Here is a 22,008-nt window from a genome sequence, read left to right on the forward strand (position 1 = left end):
TTTGAAACTACTGTGTCTAAGCATGTAATTCTTTATGCCTGGGAGGGCTAAGTGTGTAAGATCAATAACCCGTGTTTCTCTGATGTGCTCATTAAAGCTATCTAAGATAATATTCTTTTTCTGTGCACAGCTCCTCCACTGTGTTAAACTCTGCTCCAATTCAATGGTCCAACTGTCCACTAAGTGGCTTCAGAAAGGACATGATTCTGCACAATGCTTGCAGTTTGAAGTGGTGCATCTATCCAGGCATCTTCGTCTGTTGAGAGGATTGCCTATGGCTAAGCTTACTCTTTACATCCTTTTAAAAGGATGGGAAAGAATGTACATTCTGGCCCCAATTGCTGCTATTTTTCAGCTCAGGGCCACCCCAAAACATTTTCCTGACAAAGGCAAAATAGTGCTGCCCAAGATGCTGTCAAACAGAGTTTGCAAAAATAGCCATTAGTTTGGCCCATGAGAGCAAAGAAGTCACAAGGCCTGGTCTACATATTGAGCAGTGAAAATGCAACATCATTAAAAGCAACACGCTGCTGCTGTTTCCAGTCTCCAAACTCATCTGGTAAGACAGCTGCTTCTTCATGAGGAATACGAGGAGCTAACTCTGTGCCCATTCTAAAAATCTGTGCTCTGAGACCTATCATGGCTAATTCCTGCCTCCTGCTTTATTGCTAGTGAAAAATTATCCTCAGCTTGGACTTCAACTTGTCAGAAACTTTACTAAGCTACAGGACTTACTAGCGCTGTGCATTAACCAACAGAAAGTTGGATTTCCTCTTTAGGCCTATTTCCAGCCCTGAAAAATGCCTGCAGGCCATGAAGTCTTCTCCAACTTCCGCTATGACGCCACATATCTCCACTTCCCTGGGGCTTTTCCCCAGTAATGGTTTCCTGTCTGCTGCAAGGTAAATAGCACTTTTAAACTTTGTGATTGAACAAAACCCATTACAGGTAGCTTGGCTGTAGCTGTACCAGCTGTCTAAGAACTGGGAGTTAGAAATTGGGTGGCAGAAATGACTTTTTTTGAGAGAAAGAAAGAGAGCACATTACCCCTATTTTCCACTGAGAATTATTTTCTACTGTTGCCTCAGTCTTTCAGGGGGGAACTTTCTCAAAGGCCCTCTGGCTCTTCCATTCACCAACCTCTTTTCTTGTCCTGCTGCCTAAAGTATGTCATGGCCTTCCTTTGCTGAAGAACTTGGCAGCCCAAAGTGGCACCTGCTAAAAGTTCTTGAATTACTTTTAGTTCCAGGACAGCTGATGATTTTTTTTCCTTTTCTTTTTCAGTATTGGAGAGGAGTCAGTTGTTTTAAGCTCCTGGGAACTTTATTTCCCCTCTTGCTGTGGAACAACCTGTGTTCCTCAAGGGTAGGCCAACCAGTGCAATCCAGATGTTTAGGACTATAACTCCCACAATTCCTTGCAACTGGCCATACTGGTTGGGGCTGATGGCCAGTAACAAAATATAATTACTAAAGGGGACCATCTTACTAAACAGAATTCCTCCCCTCCATGTGAGGTAAAAAAGTGTGAGTTATAAAGTAGGTTTTTTCAATACTGGCTTCCACACTGTGGGAAATGCTGTCTTCAGAGGTTCATATGGGGTCTAGCCCTTCCTTGTATTCTGGAAAGCCCATAAATCCATTTTATTTCTGTGAGCTGGCTCATAGGGTGAGTATAGAATATAGACGCTCAGAGTCCCTCCTCGGGGGGAGATGGGCGGTAGTACAAATGTGAGAAATAAATAAATAAAATAGGCCATCTAGTTGTAGTAATGCAGTAGTGCTGAATATTTTAATATTTATGTGGTCATGTTATGTTTTCTTTCCTGCACACTGCCCAGGGTCCTTTTTGATTGAGGTACTATATAAATCTCCTGCCAACCTAGCAGTTCGAAAACATGCAAATGTGAGTAGATTAATAGGTACCGCTTCAGCGGGCAGGTAACAGCGTTCCGTTTAGTCATGCCGGCCACATGACCACGGAAGTGTCTACAGACAAACGCTGGCTCTTCGGCTTTGAAATGGAGATGAGCACCGCCCCCTGGAGTCGGACATGACTGGACTTAATGTCAAGGGAAACCTTTATCTTTACTTACTATACGAATACTGTAAATAAACAAAAGAAATGGTGAGATTATTCCTTGGGATTTTCCTTTAATTCTCTTTTAACTCCTCAGGATGGTCCTTGTCAAACCCAAAGTGGGTTTATTTTCAGTGCAGTGGGCTATAATGCTCCTACCTGACAGCTCCAGAGAGGGTTAAGAAGTTGTCTCATTTGAAATCTTGGTATTTCAGTCTTTCTCAACATGGCAGCCTCTAGATGGTCTTGCTATATTTCTGTGGGTGATTTTCTTTAAAAATGATGAGAGTGGCAATCCATTGTAACTGAAAAACACCAAATTACAGAAGGCTGACTCTGCATAAGATAGCTACTGATGTCCAGTGGAACCTCTGAGCTATGAAACTCACTTTTTTTTTTTTGCAGCTCCACTCCCAAAGATGACACTGCCAAATTTTGGGAGTTAATCTCCAAATCCGAGGCTATGGATTCCAAGGCCTGTTGAATCTGGGGATATTCCATTTTTAGCTCTGAACAAGTTGTGTTCCCCTAAACATACTTGGCTCACAATGTGGAGATTCTGAACTCACACCTCCTGCTGGGAGGCCACGCTCAGAAGAGCCTTTGCACAATTACACCTTGTGTGCCAATTGTGGCCATTTTTTTGTATTTTTTTTGTATTTTTGATGGTCATGCAAGCCCTTGTCATCTCCTGATTTGCTCTATATGTGTATGATCTTGAATATCATTCAGAAGGTTCAGCTGGAAAAGCTTGCAGCTGCCCATGTACTGTAGTTATGGGCACATCTTAATTTGCCCATGTGTCACCATTACTTCAGGAATAGCATTGATTGCCTGAGCATCTGTGTGCACCTCCCCTCCTTTTCTCTATTTACCTGGAGATTATAAGCCCTTTGGGAGAATAATCTGCCTGCTTGCATTCCACAAACTCCCATGCACATTGATAGTGCAACAGTGTCAGAAATGTTCTCTTTAACTAATCCCAACCTCACTCTTTCCAGTGATGTCACTGCCTTGTCCACTTGAGGCCTCAGTATTGCCCAAATAATTTTAAAAAAAGGCTTCAAGGCATAAAACTTGCCTGCCTAGCTCCAGCCCACTCATGAGATAGCGGCATGGGTTTGATCTTCTAACCCCAGGAGTTCCTTACAGCAAGATCACTGCCTTGCAGTTCAGTAGTCCCACAAGTATGAAATCTACCACCCAATCCACTATCTTTAATGTATTTGTTAGACACATATCTCATATGGCTTCAGGAGTACAATAGCATTCCCTCCTCCAATTCTTCTCTGCAACAAATCATAAGATAAGACAGGCAAAAGGAGAGCAGTAGATCCAAAGCAATCCATGACTGAGGGTGGACTTGAACAAGGGTCTTCTAGACTTAAGCACCACATCATACTAGATTACTGAATGTCACTTTTGGCTTCTGAACTGTGGTTACACTGACTTGTGTTAAATACATACAAGAGTTACAGAACCAGATGGGGGAAAAAAAGAGAAGATAAAGGATCATATAAGGGTCATTAAAATATTTATCAGCATGATCTGTAATATAGGATCCACTGCAGCTGTGCTTAGATCCTTTTCCTGAGATGTCTCATTTTTATTAAACAGATATTGTTGAGCAAACACAATGCTAGGAAGACAATAATTAAGATACACAAAATACCAATTTATGTCCTCTACAGTGGTCTGACTTGGCAAACTACGGTTCTAAAGAATTACAAGAGTGCTCTCTTCTGTCCACATGTTAATATTCTTTTAATATGACAATGAAATAAGAGATATGTTCAAAAAATAGCAACAGTGCCAAGCACAGAAGAAAAAGCTTGGGGTATCTTAACATTTTTGTTATGGCATGTGTTTTGGAGGGATTGAAGTCTATTGCAATAAATGCTATCTCTGTATAAATTATACAAATGAGTCCCAACACTATGGACTAAATCCAGAGATAGACTTCTGTTATTATTGCACTTAGCACTTTTCCCCTTCTCCCACTGATCCTCTGCAATACTGCTGTAGTATGCCCCCAGTCTTACTGAACAGATTCAGGGAGCAGAGATGAGGAACTGCATATACCAATGGAATGGACACACCAATGCTCACCAAATTTCAGCCTGGGTGTCTCCTTTTGCTACTCACTTGCTGGAAGATGGAAATCTGATGTCAACATCCTAAGTGTCCAGGGAAATTGAAGGATTGTGACTATAAAATCAGGACACATTGAAATACGACCAATACAGCTAGTTCCAATTGTGAATCGTGCTAAACGAGAAGCCTGATCATTTGTTTCCAGCACAGTTGTAGAACACGGATAAATATGCAATTAAGCAGTAGAGTTAACAGTAGTTGTTCTCATTAAAAGTTGATGAACCTACTTTTCCCAAAGAACTTCAGTGAAGTTAAAAGATGATCTAGGAATGCCTGTGATGTTCTATCACTATACAATAATGTCTCTTAGGCCTGCGACCTCCATGGATCTTCAGTCTCCAATTAAATGTCAGGGAAGAGAACATGAGGAAACATCAGCCTTGGGGATAAATAGGTGGGCTGGTAGCAATGTTATTTATTACTATTTATTTTTGTTATTACTAATATTACTAAGGGCAGAGCTAACCTTGAAAAATGTTTGAAAACCTCCTTCTTCCACTGGAGAAATTCAAAAGAATCTTCCACCCAACTTTTCTGTGTAGGGATTTGCAGAATTTCAAAAAATCCTTTTATACTCAGCTATAGATTTATATATCACACTGTACCATTATGTAGTTTACTGAATGTTGATTTAATGTATTCTATGAATCCAGCCACTATCATTTGATGTTGCATGTATGATTTCAGTTGTTACCAGTGTGGAAGAGAAATGTTTTGGCCTGAAATTTTGGACTACAATTTCCCTCGTGTTCAACCACTGAACTTGCTGGCTAATGGGAAACAGGTCCACACATGCAGAATATCAGACTGAATGATAAAGGAGATAATCAGATTCAAACTGGGGGAAGAAGTGGCAATATGTAGATAATCAATTCCTATCCTTTATATTACACAATAGCCTCATAGAGGATGTAGAAATGTAAGACCATTATTATATTTGCATCATGGGTTAAATTGGGGTAATTGATCTGGGTTTTACTAATTGCCCAGATTACAGTCAGTACAACTCAAATTGATTACCCCAGTTTAACCCATGGTGCAAGTCTGAAATCCAAGTAGCCATGCCACTAATTAACTATCACTGCAAAACTAACAGAATTGAATGAAATTTATAAGCATACCAATACTTTACAAGGGAAATAAATTTCAGAAAAACCCATGAGAGAGTAACTTTTCCCAATTTGGTCTTTTCTTTTTAAATGTTTTGTGGGCAACTGCAACTATACCAGTTGGAAATTTCTTAGCAGGGATTAGTTGTGTGGTTGCAGCTGCAGCCCCGTGAATAATCCCTAAGAAACTTGCAACATTTCTGTAGAGTATGTGTCCACATTAAGGAGGAATCATACGCTCACCTTTTTCCCCACTCCCTTCCATGAGCTTTTTTTTGTGTGTGTGCTGAGTCAGTATTAACTCCTGGTGATTGCCTGGACAAGTCCTTGCAGTTTTCTTGGCAAGGTTTTTCAGAAGTGGTTTGCCATTGCCTCCTTCCTAGGGCTGAGGGTGTGTGACTGGACCAAGGTCATCCAGCTGCCTTTGTGCCTAAGGCAGGACTAGAACTCCGGTCTCCTGGTTTCTAGCCTGGTGCCTTAACCACTACACCAAACTGGCTCTGTGCCATGAACATTCATATTCTGTTATGAATATGAATGAATGTAGACACACATGTACTGTATATGTATATTCTCTTCTAAGAATGCTCAGCAAATACTGATAATTTAGGATCAAATCAAGCTTTATCCCAAAGTCTAAGAATTATTCAAATACTGCCCTAACAAATATGTACTTCTGAACAAAGCTGTTTTTTTGTAAACATTGTGAAGTCAACTAATTCTAATATTTTAGTTTGTAACATTCCAATAATTATGGGGATAACTTTTGCTGGTCTATTCTGTAATCCGTGTATTTCAATTAAGACCTGTTATTTTACAATCTTTTCCAGTTCCTTTGGAACTACTCTGCTGTCATTTGGCATTACCACATCTATAAGTAAAATTTGCTTTTCTTCAACTACTGTGATGTCCAGCATGTTGGGTTCTAAATCTCAATTCATATAAAAATTCTACAGGACTTCCAAATTTAGATGTTCATTGTAAAACATGTTTTCAATGCTATGGTCATATTAATTTGGGACATCAGATCCATACTTTTTACATAAATTCCAAGTATCTTTTGCCACACAATCATATTTCCTTATAGCTACTTATTAGGTAGTCACTAGTCTGATTTTTACATAATCTAAATTTGCTGTTTCCAGGATTTCCCACCCCATTTTCATGACATTTCTTGCTAGTGGGAAATTCAGATATGAATTTGTGAATTGTTCTGCTTAGGTACTGGTTTCATCCAAACCAATGCAAAGCTAATTTATGTTGATCCACATTGCAGCTGCACAGTATAATCTATAAATGGGGCAATACTGAAGTAGATTTAGTTAAAAATGATTGCTGAATTAAACCCCATTATGTGCCAGCATCACTTAACAGTAAACAGAAGAGATAGGGCAAAACCTGGAGAATGCAATTTACTATTCAGTTTATTAATCTAGTTCAAATGACAAACTTTGGAACTTCTACAACAAGGAAAAAAATTTCTGTACATTTTATCAACTAAGTTTATTCACTTTTTTATTTAAAAGCCAGAAGACAGTTCTGAAGTTCTAAAATTCCTATTAAAACACTAGAAGTGCACTTAGAATACAAGAAAAAAAAGTACTTTCATGTATTACGATACCTAGTTCCTGTGAATTCCGCAGGTGACTGGCAGAATATTTGTTTTTGCTCAAATACTGAAAGACAATGGCCAGGACCCCAAGAGCCCACATGCATGCAGAAGGCACTTTTGTGCATCTATGTATGGTCAGCTTTCCCTTCTGGCTCCTTTAGCGGCCATTCTAAGATGGGGAGGAGCACACAAGGGTCTGCTGTTGGAAGAGGTAACTTGAAAAAGGCCCATAAAAACACAGGCACTCAATAGCTTGGCCAACCTCACCAGAAACATCACTAATGATCCAGTGGAAACTCCTGAAATCCTAGCCACCAAAGACTTCTTGATCAGTGCTGAAGCATAAATTAAGCAGTTCTTTCTAGAAGGCAGCATGAGCAGTTGGCAGTTAGATCAAGACACCAATGCCAACTATGCTATGGTATTATTGGCTCTAGGCCATCAACTAACTTTAAAGGAATCGTTTTCCAGGTCTTTCTCACTTACACATTTAAGCTTCAGATCAATACCACGTGACTCCTGAGCCAAATGTGTATGAATCAGTCCTGTTTCTAGTCAATGTACACTCAAGGTCAGCATCACATCTACTTAGTGCAAAAAGCTGTCATTGAATGCATTTAATGACGTAACAAAAGCATCCATTGTCTAGCTCAGTTCTTATATGCATTTGCCACTTATGGGCATTGAAGATTTTTATTCTGAACATGGCTTGCTTGTGCCACCCTAAGATTAAAAATTTAACTTACTTGGGACTAATATCCAGAGACTGTAATACATTCAAAAGTATTCACCATACCCCAGCAAAACCTTGTAAGTCACTTCACCACAGCAATCTTATTCCATTTATTAGTACTCTTGAGTAAATGTGATGGAGTAGAAATGCACCTGCAAGTTCTCTTCGGTAGACAGTGAAGCAATATGTGCACACATTCTGACTCAAGATCAAGGCTCCCAGGTACATACAGTCTGTATTCATACAGCTTTACAAATATTTCCATTTCCTACTGAAAACACAGATATCAAGGCTAGTTGGTATCATCCCTGTTTGTCATATTTGGCCTCAATACATGGGCAAAATAAAATCAATTATCTTTAGAATTAACCTGCAGGTTCAAGGATTCACAGCAGCCTCTGAATTCAGAATGTGGCAATTTGTATGGCATGATTTGTTAAGTATATGAAATATTCTATTGTCTGCATGGAAATCTCACTTATGAACGTATGGCATTTCTGCATTAGACAGAAGCACAGTTTACACAAAGCATAAGAGGTTTTAACATTTGTTATACCTAAAGAACCAGATGTTAAAGTTTGCACTATTGTTGCTATCAGATTGTTCTGAATTCTAGGCATAGAGGTAGAAATATATAAAGATGTATTTAGCCTTAGGAAGCCAGAAATGAAATATTAACCTTGAATTATTCATCTTTCAGGAGCCAATGATCTCTTCATAGTTCCTATCTCAACTCAGCATAAATGTTCACAGTCAAAATATGTATTAAGATAAACATCACCCTTACCTATTGTACAGTCAGGAAAAAAACAATGGCTTACAGTATTAGAATTTCCAACCAGGGCGTTATATATTATTGAAGGCCAATACCTACTTTTGCAAAGCTGGATTTGATATCAAATTCCTACTTTATTAGAAATGAAATCCTGTATCTGGACTGATATCTGAAACTAATAACCAGAGTTTCCAAGTATTTAGGGAACCTGGGCTTCTAACTGATGATCCATGTTAAACAATATAATAACATTAATTTAAATAAAGGTGCTTATAGACTAGAATTATTTCTAGGCTCCTGACTGTAAGCATTCAGAGTTGAAACAGATATAAGAAGAAAAAAATATCCAGAGATGAGTAAGAAAAACACAGCTTGGAGAAGGTGAGCTTCAACAGAAAGTCCATTAGAAAAAGCAAAATTAGAAGTATGAAGACAGGAACAAGAACCATGGGGAAGCCTTCAGTTTAAATTTGTATGTGCCAACATATCTTGGAGGAAGTCATGTCTGTGGTCTTTTCTCACTAATGGAAGCCAAGTATTAAGAATACTTCTTGCTTTGTTCATTGATCCCTCAAGGAACGCAAAAGGACTTGGGCCATCATATCATCTTCATCAGCATCATAATCCTAAATACAGAAGACATAAATATACATGAGTGGACAGATTTTGCCTAATTCCAGAACTGATCACAGCTGCTCAAAGGAGGTATGACTGGAGTAGCATGTAAGACAAATGAACAGATGCTTTACTTGAAGACAGAACATTCTACTGCTAGAGAAGGTACAACTCATTATTATCTAAATAAAAGTCTGTGAAGGCTCAGGGCCCAGTTGCAATATAGCTCACTAACTGCCTTTTTAAATTGGCTGAAGTGTGGAGTATGGAGCCATACTTCTAAAAAAGCCACAGTTTTCAAACTGGTAGAACAAGACTAATCAGAAATTAAAAAATATTTTTGCTGCTCCAGGTTTTTACATGTAGACTAAGACCAATATACCTTACCACAAAAGTATCATATGAAAACTGATGGCGTCGCTGAAGATGTTCCATGAAGTTAGCACTTCTGTAGTGTGGATCTCCCCATGGCATTGATGCACAGATTGGGCAAACCTGGAAGAGTTGATAGTTTATCCACCTATACCCTTTACTTTTTGCATCTCACCAGCATGCATTCTAAACCATGTCCATCAGCAAGTAGGCCACAAAAGTCCCTTATATCAAAAGTTCTGTCCATGAAAGTGATGCTAAATTCTCCCAATATTAATCCCTTTCCCACAGCATGCTGCATTACAGAGATTCAAACTTTCCAGAATGCTCCATTTCTTCTCCAAACCTTATCATCTGGCCACTCCAGGGGAAGAGTAGTAGTACTTCCAGAAAACCACCAAAGTACTCCTGAAATGGACAGATGTGGTCCAGAGGAAGAATGGAATTTTCTAGAGTCCTCAAAATGTTCCATCCCTGAATTGTAAGTTTTGTACATTCCTAGTGTATCACATTGTCCTAAACCAACCTAAACTCCCATCAGAAATATGGACTTTTAACTTCCTGGGTTCCCAGACATTGCTGAGAATTCTGAGAGTTAAGTCTACACATCTAGAGGGTGACAAGGCTCTGAAGGCTTTTCTAAGGATCCTCAGTTACAGATTTTCAGCAGGCACAAACAAATATGGGGGGAAGGGTAGATAGGTCATTTCCTCATCAAATATCCCAAACATGTATTTGAGTAGCGAATTTCCTAAATGTTTTTTCTTGAAATATTTAAAGTTCAGCATATAACGCATCACAAAATTGGAGAGTTTTTAGATATTATGTCTGAGAGTTCTAGTACAGGTTTTTGATTAAACAACATTCAGAACAAGTTAGACATATTTAGCAAATCACGTTGCTCCTTTGTCAAAATATTTAGGGTTCTGAACTGTCTTTTCAGGAATATAAGTTTTACTGTGAAATTATTAGTCCCCTGCTTGAAAGGCTTCAAATGTTTGAAATATGTGCTATATGATAAAAAACAGCCTTATCATTAAAAAATAGACTAAAACATAACTTTGAGATAATATTGTAATTTGCCCTACATGCACAGGTTAGGATTTTTCACTCCAGAAAGCCACAGTATGAATTTTTGGCCTGTAAGTGATGTGGCTGGTAACATTATGACACTGCAAGAGAAAGGGGCCATTTTTTAAAATCTGTTTTTGGATGTATGGGTTTTTAAGGGTGAAAATGGGGGCCTTAAAAACTTGCAGAGGCTAAAGTAAGTGATTTTGTCACTTAACCCCACCAACTGTTATCTTTGGGGGAAGGTTAGAAGATTCTATGGAGTGAAATGGCTACCTTAAATCTTTGCAAAGTTTAAGGCATCTGTTTCACCTCTTAGGAAAGTTCAACTTCCCCAAACCAAAAAAGGTTTAACTTTTTAGCCCCATCCAACTTTAGGGAGCACTAATGGGATTCTGGGGGACTGAATGCAACCTCTGGATTGCTCACCTCTGAATCAGACTATGCCATGAAAAAAGCATTAATTACCACTCGCTTTGCATCGTTGCTGTGATAGTTTTTGCAGTGTTCTACCAGTCCTTCCTGGTCCAGGTTTTTTTCACTGCAATAAGGGCAAGGAAATGTAAATCTATTGGGGACACTCCTGCAGGAACACAGAAAAAAGGCCTTTATTTTTTGGAAAAAAGTACATAAAGCAAAACATTCAGGAACAATTTGTGAATACATCTAAACCCTTTCCCACAGCTGTATAAGATCACTGCTTCTTAGTTTGATCAACGCAAAGGTGAACTTGTTTGACAGAGGAAGAGGACTGATGGCAATTACATTTCACAAACAGATTTATAGCTCTCCCACCACGTGAGCCTGTTATAAAATTTTTATTTTCACCAAAGTTCATCTTTCAAAGTGTTTTAAATTAATGATTTAATTTTCTGTGATGGCCCCAGTACCAGGATCTTAACTTTAGAAATTCTCCAGACAGTCCATTAGGAAGCTTAAAGAATTTATTAAAATCCGATTACACAGGACAGTTGCAAAGCTCTGAATAAATGTTTTGGCACCAAAGCATTCAAATTAAATCATTCCCTCTGACATAGTCTCTCCTCCCTGTTTCATCTCACAAACAACCCTGTTCTCACTCCTGATCTTCCCCCTCCCATCTCCTTAGACTTAATTAGAGTCCAGGTGTCTTATCAGCCCATGGCTTCAAGGGCTTATGAAGGAATGTGATTAACAATCCCCTCTGTCTGCAAAGCTGCGAGAGCTGACACATGTGTGCTCTCATCCTGGCATAGCATCTAGCAGTTGATATATGTAGCAGTGACTCCATGGCAGGTGTGCAAAGCGAGCCTGACACAAAGCCTTAAAGTAGGCAATGGCTATATCAGTTTCTCAGGTTCCCCATAAAACAACTTAATTCATATCTTACATAGCACCCTGGACTACAGTTGTTAAAAATCACAGGTTCCTTTTGGTGAACATTTTCAGTCTTAAACCTAGTGATCCTGTGTAAACTTTCAGAGTAAAAACAGCAAGTAGGCCTTGACTAATAAGGTAGCAGGTTTGGGGGGAATTCTGCAACTAACAAAAGGCCGTATATCAGAAATGCACAATCCCATCTCTTTTCACTTCTATTCAAATGAAGAATGGCTGGCCGTAAGGAATCAGATTAAAAAAGAAGAAGAAACAGGTATCCCTTACTTAGAATAGATTTGTCTCTCTAGTCATTTGTTCAAGACAAATAAATACCAGCACATGATTTAAACTTTCTGAGCAAGGATGCTGTAATTCACCAAGATTACCTGGTATTCTGTGGTGGTTCTTTAGTTACAGCTTTAACACCTTCCATTATGTAATTCTGGTACTTCGAACAAGCAGCTGCATGACTTCGCAGCTTTGAGAGATACATCTGTACAGAAAATACAAGACAACATTCATTTTTAAACATAGTCACACCATGTTCCTTAGCTTAAACCTAAAGTACATTTAGGAGGCTGTATGAAAAAAATTGAAAGCGCCAAAGTAGACACAGTGCAGATTACAACACATAGTTATAGAAGAGCATGACAGGCTAAACCAATACGTAACCTTCTAGCAAGGGTGGAGTATCTAGCTTAGACAGCTGACACCTTGTTCACCTGAACACGATCCATTCATATCTTTCGTTCTCTGGAGGTGGAACAGGCCACTATTTCCCCTATATGGCAAATTACGTCTCCTATTTTCTACTAGGCAAAGTGCAGTCAACTAGCCAAAACATCAACTTATCCAGTTTAAATCCTGCACTGTGACAGGGTCTCATGAATAATGCTGCAGATTATAAGCGAATGTCCAATAAATTATGGTACAAGTGTTAATGTTCTTCAGACTCTTTCATTATGTCTGTTTCCTTTAACATTTTTTAATAATTCTAGTGCTCAGAAAGCAGGAAATGATTAACACCCAAATCTCATGTTCTGAATTTTCCATATGTAATAATTTGTATGTAATTAAAAATATTTAAGCAACTTTTTGATCTATCAAAATTTTCCAGTCAGAGAATATTTAATATTTACAAGCAAAAACTGAGACATACTCCAAATCTCAATTTATTTAGAAATATTCAGTGCCATGTAGACTTACATCTGTGAGTTTAGAAACACAGATATACAGTATTTCTAAAATTTGCATTAAATAGGCACTGAATCCAACCTGCCGCAGCACTACATAGCCAGATGAGCTATGAACTTCCACAAATTAGGTTCAAATTATGAGTAATTTTCTAATGTCTCCTAGTAGCATCATTGTAAAATGATGTATTAAAACATGTGACATTGAAACTCAGGAGTATAACTAACAGGCATTCAGTGGAAATACAGGAAATAAATATACTTTGGAAAAACCATCTGAAAATGACAGTACTTCAATTTTACTTTCTGTAACATCTGACAGAAACCTAACATCAGCAAGGTAACTTAGAAACTGATTAGGGTACAAGATATTATTAAGAGTACATTTCCTGAACTGAAATTTACTCTATTACCTGAACTTTTAATTGCAAAATCCTTCTTACAAAGCTTGCTTCATGAAATAAGGTAATACAAAAAAGGTAATTCTACTCATGAAAGAACATTAGCTCAGAACAGCCACAAAAATATCAATGTCAGCTGCTTTGGAGAAAAGAACCAGCATGTTTCTGGGCATCACAACTTGAAACAAACTGAAGCAAGTTCAAAGATGGCTATCACAATGGTGAGGAATCTGAAAATCAAGTCCTACAAGGAACAGTTAAAGGAACTGGGTATGTCTACCTAGGGAAGAGACAGTTGAGGCTATGTACAATAGCAGCTTTCAAATATCTGAAGATTAGCTGTCATCTAGAAAAGGAATGGACACTCTCTATTCATCAAGAGGGCAGGATCAGAATTATTGGATAAAAAATCCAAGGAAGTTGGTTCTGGCTACATAGGAGGAACTTCTGACCGCACAAGCTGTCAGTTAGTGGAAAAAGCTGTCACATGAAGTGGCCAGTTCTCCTTCACTGAAGATTTTCAAACAGAGGCTGGATAGTCTTCTGTCAGAGATGCTATAATGGATCCTGCACTGAGCTGGGGCTTGGACTAGAGGACTTCTAAGGTCATTTCTGACACCATGATTCCTTAAAATGTCACATTCACATACGTTTTACATTAAGTAATTGACAAAAAAATGCTAAAGGCACGTTATACAAATACTTTCTATGAAAATTATTTCCTTTCTCAAAGGGGAACAGTGAAAAGAGACATGAGGATTTGCACAAAGTTTTCATCACTTTCACATCAAGTTGGCAAGCACAGCCACATGTGTGTTGTGGCAAGGACTGCTGATTCTAGATTGTTTACATAACTGATCAGTCTTATGACAAGTTCTGCAAATTTTTATTTCCGATGCTCTAGCAGAGGCAAGGGAAGAAATAAAGTCACTCCCTTTTTGGCACTTCTTTCATAGATTTGAACTGGCTCTTCCCCATCCCACAATTTTTTTTTTTTGAATTCTGTAACAATTGCTTATCAGGACAAAGTATCAGTATATTTATTTGTATCCATATTCATTTTAAGTAGAGATAAATATAGTTCAGTTTTTCATACTTTTTGATTGCAGCCATTGCAAGTGGCCTCTGTCATTTCAATTTGCTTTTCCAAATCCAGAGCTCTGCTGCCATGAGACAGGGTACTGCGGCAAACTCCACAAACAGGCTTTTTGGGCTTAAGACATTCCTGAATGCATGGTGTACAAAAGCTAACATGGAAAAAAAATAACATATATACTTTCATTGAAGAAAATACAGGCATGTACTAATTCTCCCCTCTCTACTGAACTAAAATAACTCATACCTCAGCAATATATCAATGCATCACAATGTATTCTTAAAGCTGAAAAACATCTTGTACCAAACTATTTTATGTATCCAGAAAAGTTGCTTACAGCTTCATTAATGAGAGTGGTATACTTAACTGTGCACTGTCAGAAGGAAGTACGTTCAAAGATAAAATATTGTTACAATAGTATAATACAATAGCAAGCACTGAATCCTGCTGGCCTATCAGCGGCATCTTGTACACAAAATAGAATCTCCAGCATAAATATCATTAAGAATACATATATCTAACAGGATTTGAAGTAGAAATATCCATGCTGGTACTGCAATAGAGCTTATTATCTTCTAATCCACCCATTAACCAGGTTCAGAGAGAAATACAAAGTTACAAATGTTAAAACACAGCAAATCAATATAATACAATTAAATAAACAGCTAAGGAAAGATAAAATAGATAAATGCCACTGTCCCAGTATAGTGCAGGTTTAATACCTAAAATCAAATTATAGCAAAGAGGAGACACATGTTAACGTTCCGAAGTACTTGAGATTATATCATCTGGAAGCAATTTAAAAATTACCAAAAATAAAAATGAAAGTGATCTTATCTGCTCTTATAGAATTAGGCAAAGTTCTGAGCACAATATTAATGCACAGCTGATAACATCTGGTGATATACAGAGTTCAAGAGAAGAATTGTGAAGGCCTGAAACAAGATGTAGTTTCCAACCCATCACATCCGAAGTATTTGTGACCATGGTCATACTGCACACATATTAACAAAAAAAGATGAATACAAGTAGAAAAACAAGATAATTGTTGTATACCACCCAGAGTCACTTGTGAGATGGGCAGCCATATAAATTTGATAGGTAAGTAAGATAATATTCCCCTTACCTCAACTGTGCTGGTCATTTCCATAGCTATAAAAATAATGTCTGACTATCTCTTTGAAGGATTCACATGTCATCCTCTCAGGAATATACAGGGATGAACTATCTGTCATATCAGTTCCTAAATGCTTCAAACATCCTAGTCTAGGCCCTGCATATCAGCTCTTCCTTAGTGACCAAAATATGCTAGCCAAAGACCTTCTTAGAAAAAAAAAATATGATAAATCCAAAACTAGTAGAACTTATTTATCTACAGAACTGCTACTGTATCAGGTCATTCTAATTTCAAAACTCCACTACAAACAAGGACTATTTATACAGCAAAGGGATTTGCTATATTCCACACCTGTTCCTGTTATTTCTAACTCCTTTTTTAAACAGGCTCTATTCAATCACTAGATATCTTTCTTATGCTTTCTCAAAATTGCATACAGTGACACCTAAACCCCAGGGAGGTATGACTAATCTATATATTACTTTTCCTTCTCATTGTAAATGTCTTTTCACTGGGACTTTGTCTCCCAAGACAAAATTGGTCTTTAGCTTTCTTGCAGACTTATTTGCCATATCTTTCCTGTTCCTAATGGCTAACAATGGAAGCCTCAGCAAGATCTGAACAGAAAATAGGTGTTTTGAATACTACAAAGACATACTGAGCAGATAAAGCAAAACTGGCAGACCCTCTCATTTATGGTTGTGAACTACAGTAGTAAAATCAGCAGAAAGAAATGCTGCACTGAGAGCAGTCCCCCTCTCAAGTTTATTCAATCTTTTTTTTGGTTCTTTCTCTTACCTATCTACTTTTATCTCAAAAAAGTGTGAATTACAGAATCTCAGTGAAGTGACCCAAGGGTTGAACTCCTTCATCTTTAAAAGTTTTGCACAAAAATACGGGTAAAAACGTTGTTGGCAATGCTTAAGATTACATCAGCAAAAATCCTTCCTACATAGCCACTAAGGATTCAGGCCTCTCTCGGATTCTGCCCACGAGGCCATTTCCTTTTCCCTTTATGAAGGCAGTATTAATAGCTCTGCCCCGTAACTAACCACCAGGTCACAATTCTTGAAAGTTCAGGTTCCACAATAACATCTAGAGAGAGATTGAGGGGCTGCAATGAGTTAAAAGTTTGCACAGTTCATTGTTTTATTACTTAAGTCGACGAAAGCAAAAGTAGAAGAAACAAAAATGAAACTCGGACCATCCAACTAGAAAAAAGTAGAGGCATCAATTTAAAATTGGCCTGCTTTTACCGGGCTTTTTACAACAGTTGTCCCCGGCCTGGTTCTTTCTAGACACGCGGAATGTCCACCATCCCCAACTAGCATGCCCACGCTAGATGTGGAAGATGGGAACTGAGGTCCAATGTATTGGGAAAATACAAGGCTGGAGTAAGGTTGTTCCCCCGCTTTGTTCCTCACACAAGTGACTCAACCTCAAAGCTCCAGCCAGGCTTTCGGACCCGACCGCCCTCCGTTGCCATGGTTACCCAGTCATCTCACACGACCCCCTCTCGGGTGGCCTGGCTTCCCTCTCCTCTTCATACTCACATATGACCGCAAGGCGCTCGCACTGGGCTCTCAAACACCTCCAGGCACACAGGGCAAGTGAAGCGAGAAAGCGGATCCACTCGCTCCCCAGTCGCACCCTCCGGCAACCGAGCACTCGCCTCAGCCAACGCCATCTTCTAGAATGACTTCCGCAAAGCCACTCTGGCAGCCTCACAACAGCACTAGCATGAAGCTAGAGAGAACGACGGCGGCCTAAAAGGCCCAGACCGCGTTCGGCCACGCCCATCACGTCGCAGGCGCACGCTGAGGAACGCTCACTTGTCGTCACGGCGGGGGCATGCTGAGTGGCGCGCGGGTGCTTGGAAGTAAAGACAGGACGAAAGCTGGCGGGGAGGCTTCGAAGTGGATTGCGTGTTAGAGATGCGGGGGCTAAATGGGTTTACTCTTGGGTGTACGCAATGCAGTAAGCCATACTTTGTTTTAAGGGTGTCTTGTCGAACAAGCCATAGTTGGCAGATTGACTTTCCTTGCTAAGCAGCAAACCGTGGCTTTCAAGTGGCTGGCTTTTAAAAGCAGCCAGACTTGATCATGATCGAGCAGGATCTGTGTATCGAACTACTGTTATGCCTCCTGCTTCTGCCCATCAAATGAAGATGAAGTTTGTAAAACTTTTTCGTTGGAAGTCTAGCTAGTATACTAACTACAGTCCTTAGGTTAGATGGATTGAAATTTGTCACTAATTAAACTTTTGTATCTAGAATTTGTTCTTTGCTGTGTTTGAGAAATCAAATTTTGTTTGTTGTTTATTCATTTAGTCGCTTCCGACTCTTCGTGACTTCATGGACCAGCCCACACCAGAACTTCCTGTCGGTTGTCAACACCCCCAGCTCCCCCAGGGACGAGTCCGTCACCTCTAGAATATCATCCATCCACCTTGCCCTTGGTCAGCCCCTCTTCCTTTTGCCCTCCACTCTCCCTAGCATCAGCATCTTCTCCAGGGTGTCCTGTCTTCTCATTATGTGGCCAACGTATTTCAGTTTTGCCTTTAATATTCCCTCAAGTGAGCAGTCTGGCTTTATTTCCTGGAGTACAGACTAGTTTGATCTTCTTGCAGTCCAAGGCACTCTCAGAATTTTCCTCCAACACCACAGTTCAAAAGCATCGATCTTCCTTCTCTCAGCCTTCCTTATGGTCCAGCTCTCACAGCCATATGTTACTACGGGGAATACCATTGCTTTAACTATGCGGGCCTTTGTTGTCAGTGTGATGTCTCTGGTCTTAACTATTTTATTGAGATTTGTCATTGCTCTTCTCCCAAGGATTAAGCATCTTCTGATTTCCTGATTGCAGTCAGCATCTGCAGTAATCTTCGCACCTAGAAATACAAAGTCTTTCACTCCTGCTACATTTTCTCCCTCTATTTGCCAGTTATCAATCAAGCTGGTTGCCATAATCTTGGTTTTTTTGAGGTTTAGCTGCAAGCCAGCTTTTGCACTTTCTTCTTTCACCATCATCATAAGGCTCCTCAGTTCCTCTTCGCTTTCAGCTATCAAAGTGGTATCGTCTGCATATCTGAGATTGTTAATGTTTCTTCCAGCGATTTTAACTCCAGCCTTGGATTCCTCAAGCCCAGCATGTCGCATGATGTGTTCTGCGTACAATTTGAATAGGTAGGGTAAGAGTATATACAGGCCGACACATGAAACAAATATAATAATTCTGTAACTTCTGGCCTGTATTTTAGCCTGAATGTGCAGGGGTTCCCCAAGGCCTGAAAAATATTTCAAGGGTTCCTCCAGGGTCAAAAGGTTGAGAAAGGCTGCTGTAATGTATACTGAGATATCAGCCAACAAAACTACTTGTCAAATCATTAAGGCTAATTTGCAAGACCTGTGATAAGACTTTTGCTACCTGGCAGAAATAATGTAACCTAGTTCATGGATTGCTATAAGGTATAAAAGTTTATATTTAGTATGTCATGTGAACTCATCACCTATTTATGGGTTAACATATAACCCAGCTAATTGTGGCTTGTACAAAAACCATGGTTTATAATGACAGTATATGAACATGGCCAATGTCTTCTACCCCTTTGGCTTTCTATAGTGCTTTTTTGGTCTTTCTTTTAAAAAATCAATTAAAAAGAAAATGTAGAGTAATAGATGCAAATACATTTTGATAACAGTGCTAGAGTATATTTGATTGAAAGTACCTGTGAGCATGGCCCAACTACAAAACTATTACTGTATCTTTGACAATTCCCAGCAGGGTTAGAGCACTGGTACAATAATTTTTGTCAACAGCCTAGTAAGTATACTGACTCTTTTAAAATAGATCTATTTCTTATGATGTGCTTATTCTTTAAATATATAGGCTGTCTTTTCTTCAGGAGTTCAAGGTTATGTATATGTCTCCTCTAGCTTTTCTCCACAACAACAATCTTGTGAGGTGGATTGGGCTGAAAGAGAGGGCCTAACCTTAATTCAGTGAGCTTCTATGTCAGCAAATGTGCCTTATTCAACAAACCATGATAAAGCTTAGTGGGATGTGATGAGAGCAAAACTCACCCACTGAATAGTAGGATCCTTGATTAAGCAAGAGGCAAATATACAAAACAAGACCAACAACTCTCATGACTTTGTGTGTGAGAGAGAGGTAGAGATAGAACCCCATGGACCTGTTGGCTACAGGTCATAAAGCAAGCAGAGGGGGGCATTCAAGAGTTACAAAGTGGATGATTCAAAGCAACCAAGTGGATCAGAATGGTATGTAGATCCTCAGGCCACTAGTCACAAGTAACAACAATATTTTCACAGTATTAGAATGCTAAAATGGGCTTAAAAGTTACCTCTCTCTGGGCATTCTTGGAGATTATCTAAGTGTTCAGCATTTGTCTTTGTCCTCAGAGAAAACAGCACTTAAAAATACCCAAAGGGGCTGTTGGCTGGTCTCTTGATATGAACTTAAGGGATGGAGAATGTAATATTTTACTTAGTTGCTACTTATGCATGATTTGGACAGAATTTTGTACAGAATGGTAATATCAATCTGTTAATTGATCTTTTCTAAGGACAAGAGTCTTCTTTGCCTTCTCTTAATGCAAGATTAATACGAACATTAATGATGGCATTGCTTTCTAATGCTTTTCATTTATGTAACTGAATTTTGATTATACTGAAACAAATATATCCTCTTTCTCCCCAAATTGGGCTGTTGCCTCTGAACTACTGTAGATAAACTACAAAGGTGGAAATTTAGGTCCTGAAACCAACATGCAATTTCTTTAAATTGTCTTCACCATCTGCAGATCTCAAACATTTTCAGCCTGGTATTGTCTGTATGAGTCTGAAGCTCACAGAAAGCACTGTCAGCCAATCATAGTTCAATCCAAGCTAGTAAATGGCTAAATGTAAGGAACATGAATCTATCAAGCTGGGCACCCACTGAATATTGTGACCCACCTTGAACTTCCAGTGCTCCAAGAATCAAACAGTCCTTCCTTCCACACACCCATACATGTTGTCCACATGTATTTATGTACATTTTTCTGGTGGTTTGCACAATATTCCTCTTGACAGGGAACAGTTGCAAAGAAAGATTGATTGAGATCATTACCAAAGGAATTGAGAAATGTAAAAAGCATTATATTCACCATGATTCCAAAACAGGATTGAAGAGAGGGAAGGTGGCATTCTAATTAGTACTGTACAGTGTATTATCAGAGTGCGTCCTGAGAGAATTCCATAGCAGTAAAATTGTATTTGAGGGCTTTCTCATTAATTTAGAGAAACATAAATGTATGCACAAACAGCCAGGACATATTTGTGATTGGTCAGCAGCATGTTTGCCCCTTTCACAAATAAAAGGTCACAGCAAAGACATTCTGTTATCAAATTTTACTTCATAAAAATGCTTACAATAATTAAAAGCAGAATGAATCTGCAGAAGAATAAATCTTAATACTGTATTTTCAGTTGCACACATTCTCTTGAACTACATACCACATGGAAATTGACAACTGACAATGGTAATGGATTCTTCATGTCCTTTTTATTGTGAAGAGATTAACTCTTCATTGTAAACATAAATGTATGGCCCCAATTACTCAGTGGATGGAAGACCTGATCTTACTTGCATCTTATGAATGAGTTGCCTTTAGAAATAAATGTGTGAAGAGTTATAATGGAATATGCTTATCTTTTATTGAAACTGTTATGCCAAAATGCCATATGTATACATCCATATATACACGGTAAGCCCTGATACAATTTTTCTTTTTGTAATTGCATTATTTTTCTCTTAGTTTGTACACCCTGGTATGGTAATGGCGTTCCGTGAGTCATGCCGGCCACATGACCATGGACGGGTCCTTAGGGACAACGCCGGCTCCAAGGCTTTGAAATGGAGATGAGCACCACCCCCTAGAGTCGGACACGACTGGACTTTACGTCAAGGGAAACCTTTACCTTTACCTTTACCTTTGTACACCCACTAAACATTAACTCAAATAGACTCTGTTCACACAAACAATTAACATGGTTGGCTTGTTTCTGATTCAGAATGTGAGCACTATCCATTACCATAAGTGCAAACCATGATAACGAAAAGATTGCAAAATGTGCATCCTGACAAAAACCTGTACTTTTCACAATTGCATCCCAACGTCAGATGGAAGCATATAAATCAAATGGTTTGCACTGTAATATCATGATGCACATTCTGTCATTGGCCCACTGTTTGAAAATACATCCTCAGTGATGTCATTTTCCCACCAGCAACTCATAAACCCGTCCCTCATTACAATTATTTTG

General features: G+C 38.9%; 1 protein-coding gene across 1 annotated transcript; it reads right to left on the reverse strand.

Annotated features, from left to right (window-relative positions):
• Positions 1 to 6,743: 6,743 nt before the first annotated feature.
• RNF114 (ring finger protein 114) lies at positions 6,744 to 17,458 on the reverse strand. The gene is made up of 6 exons (XM_063297065.1): positions 17,237 to 17,458; positions 14,567 to 14,717; positions 12,263 to 12,369; positions 10,989 to 11,103; positions 9,465 to 9,572; positions 6,744 to 9,088 (listed from the first exon to the last, which is right to left on the reverse strand). The coding sequence occupies exons 1-6, from the start codon at positions 17,368 to 17,370 to the stop codon at positions 9,023 to 9,025; spliced, it is 681 nt and encodes a 226-aa protein (XP_063153135.1). The 5' UTR covers positions 17,371 to 17,458; the 3' UTR covers positions 6,744 to 9,022.
• Between the last annotated feature and the right edge of the window lie 4,550 nt (positions 17,459 to 22,008).

Source organism: Candoia aspera, chromosome 3, assembly GCF_035149785.1.
Source record: "Candoia aspera isolate rCanAsp1 chromosome 3, rCanAsp1.hap2, whole genome shotgun sequence".
In the NCBI taxonomy this organism is placed as follows: domain Eukaryota; kingdom Metazoa; phylum Chordata; class Lepidosauria; order Squamata; family Boidae; genus Candoia; species Candoia aspera.

What these genes read in the sequence shown, in the direction of transcription:
- RNF114 (XM_063297065.1), bottom strand. Translation starts at nt 17,370, where the DNA reads ATGGCGTTGGCTGAGGCGAGTGCTCGGTTGCCGGAGGGTGCGACTGGG. An exon ending in GAACCACCACAGAATACCAG is followed by an intron (nt 11,104 to 12,262) that starts GTAATCTTGGTG and finishes GTGTTCCTGCAG; the next exon opens with GAGTGTCCCCAATAGATTTA. An exon ending in TTTCATATGATACTTTTGTG is followed by an intron (nt 9,089 to 9,464) that starts GTAAGGTATATT and finishes TTCTGTATTTAG; the next exon opens with GATTATGATGCTGATGAAGA.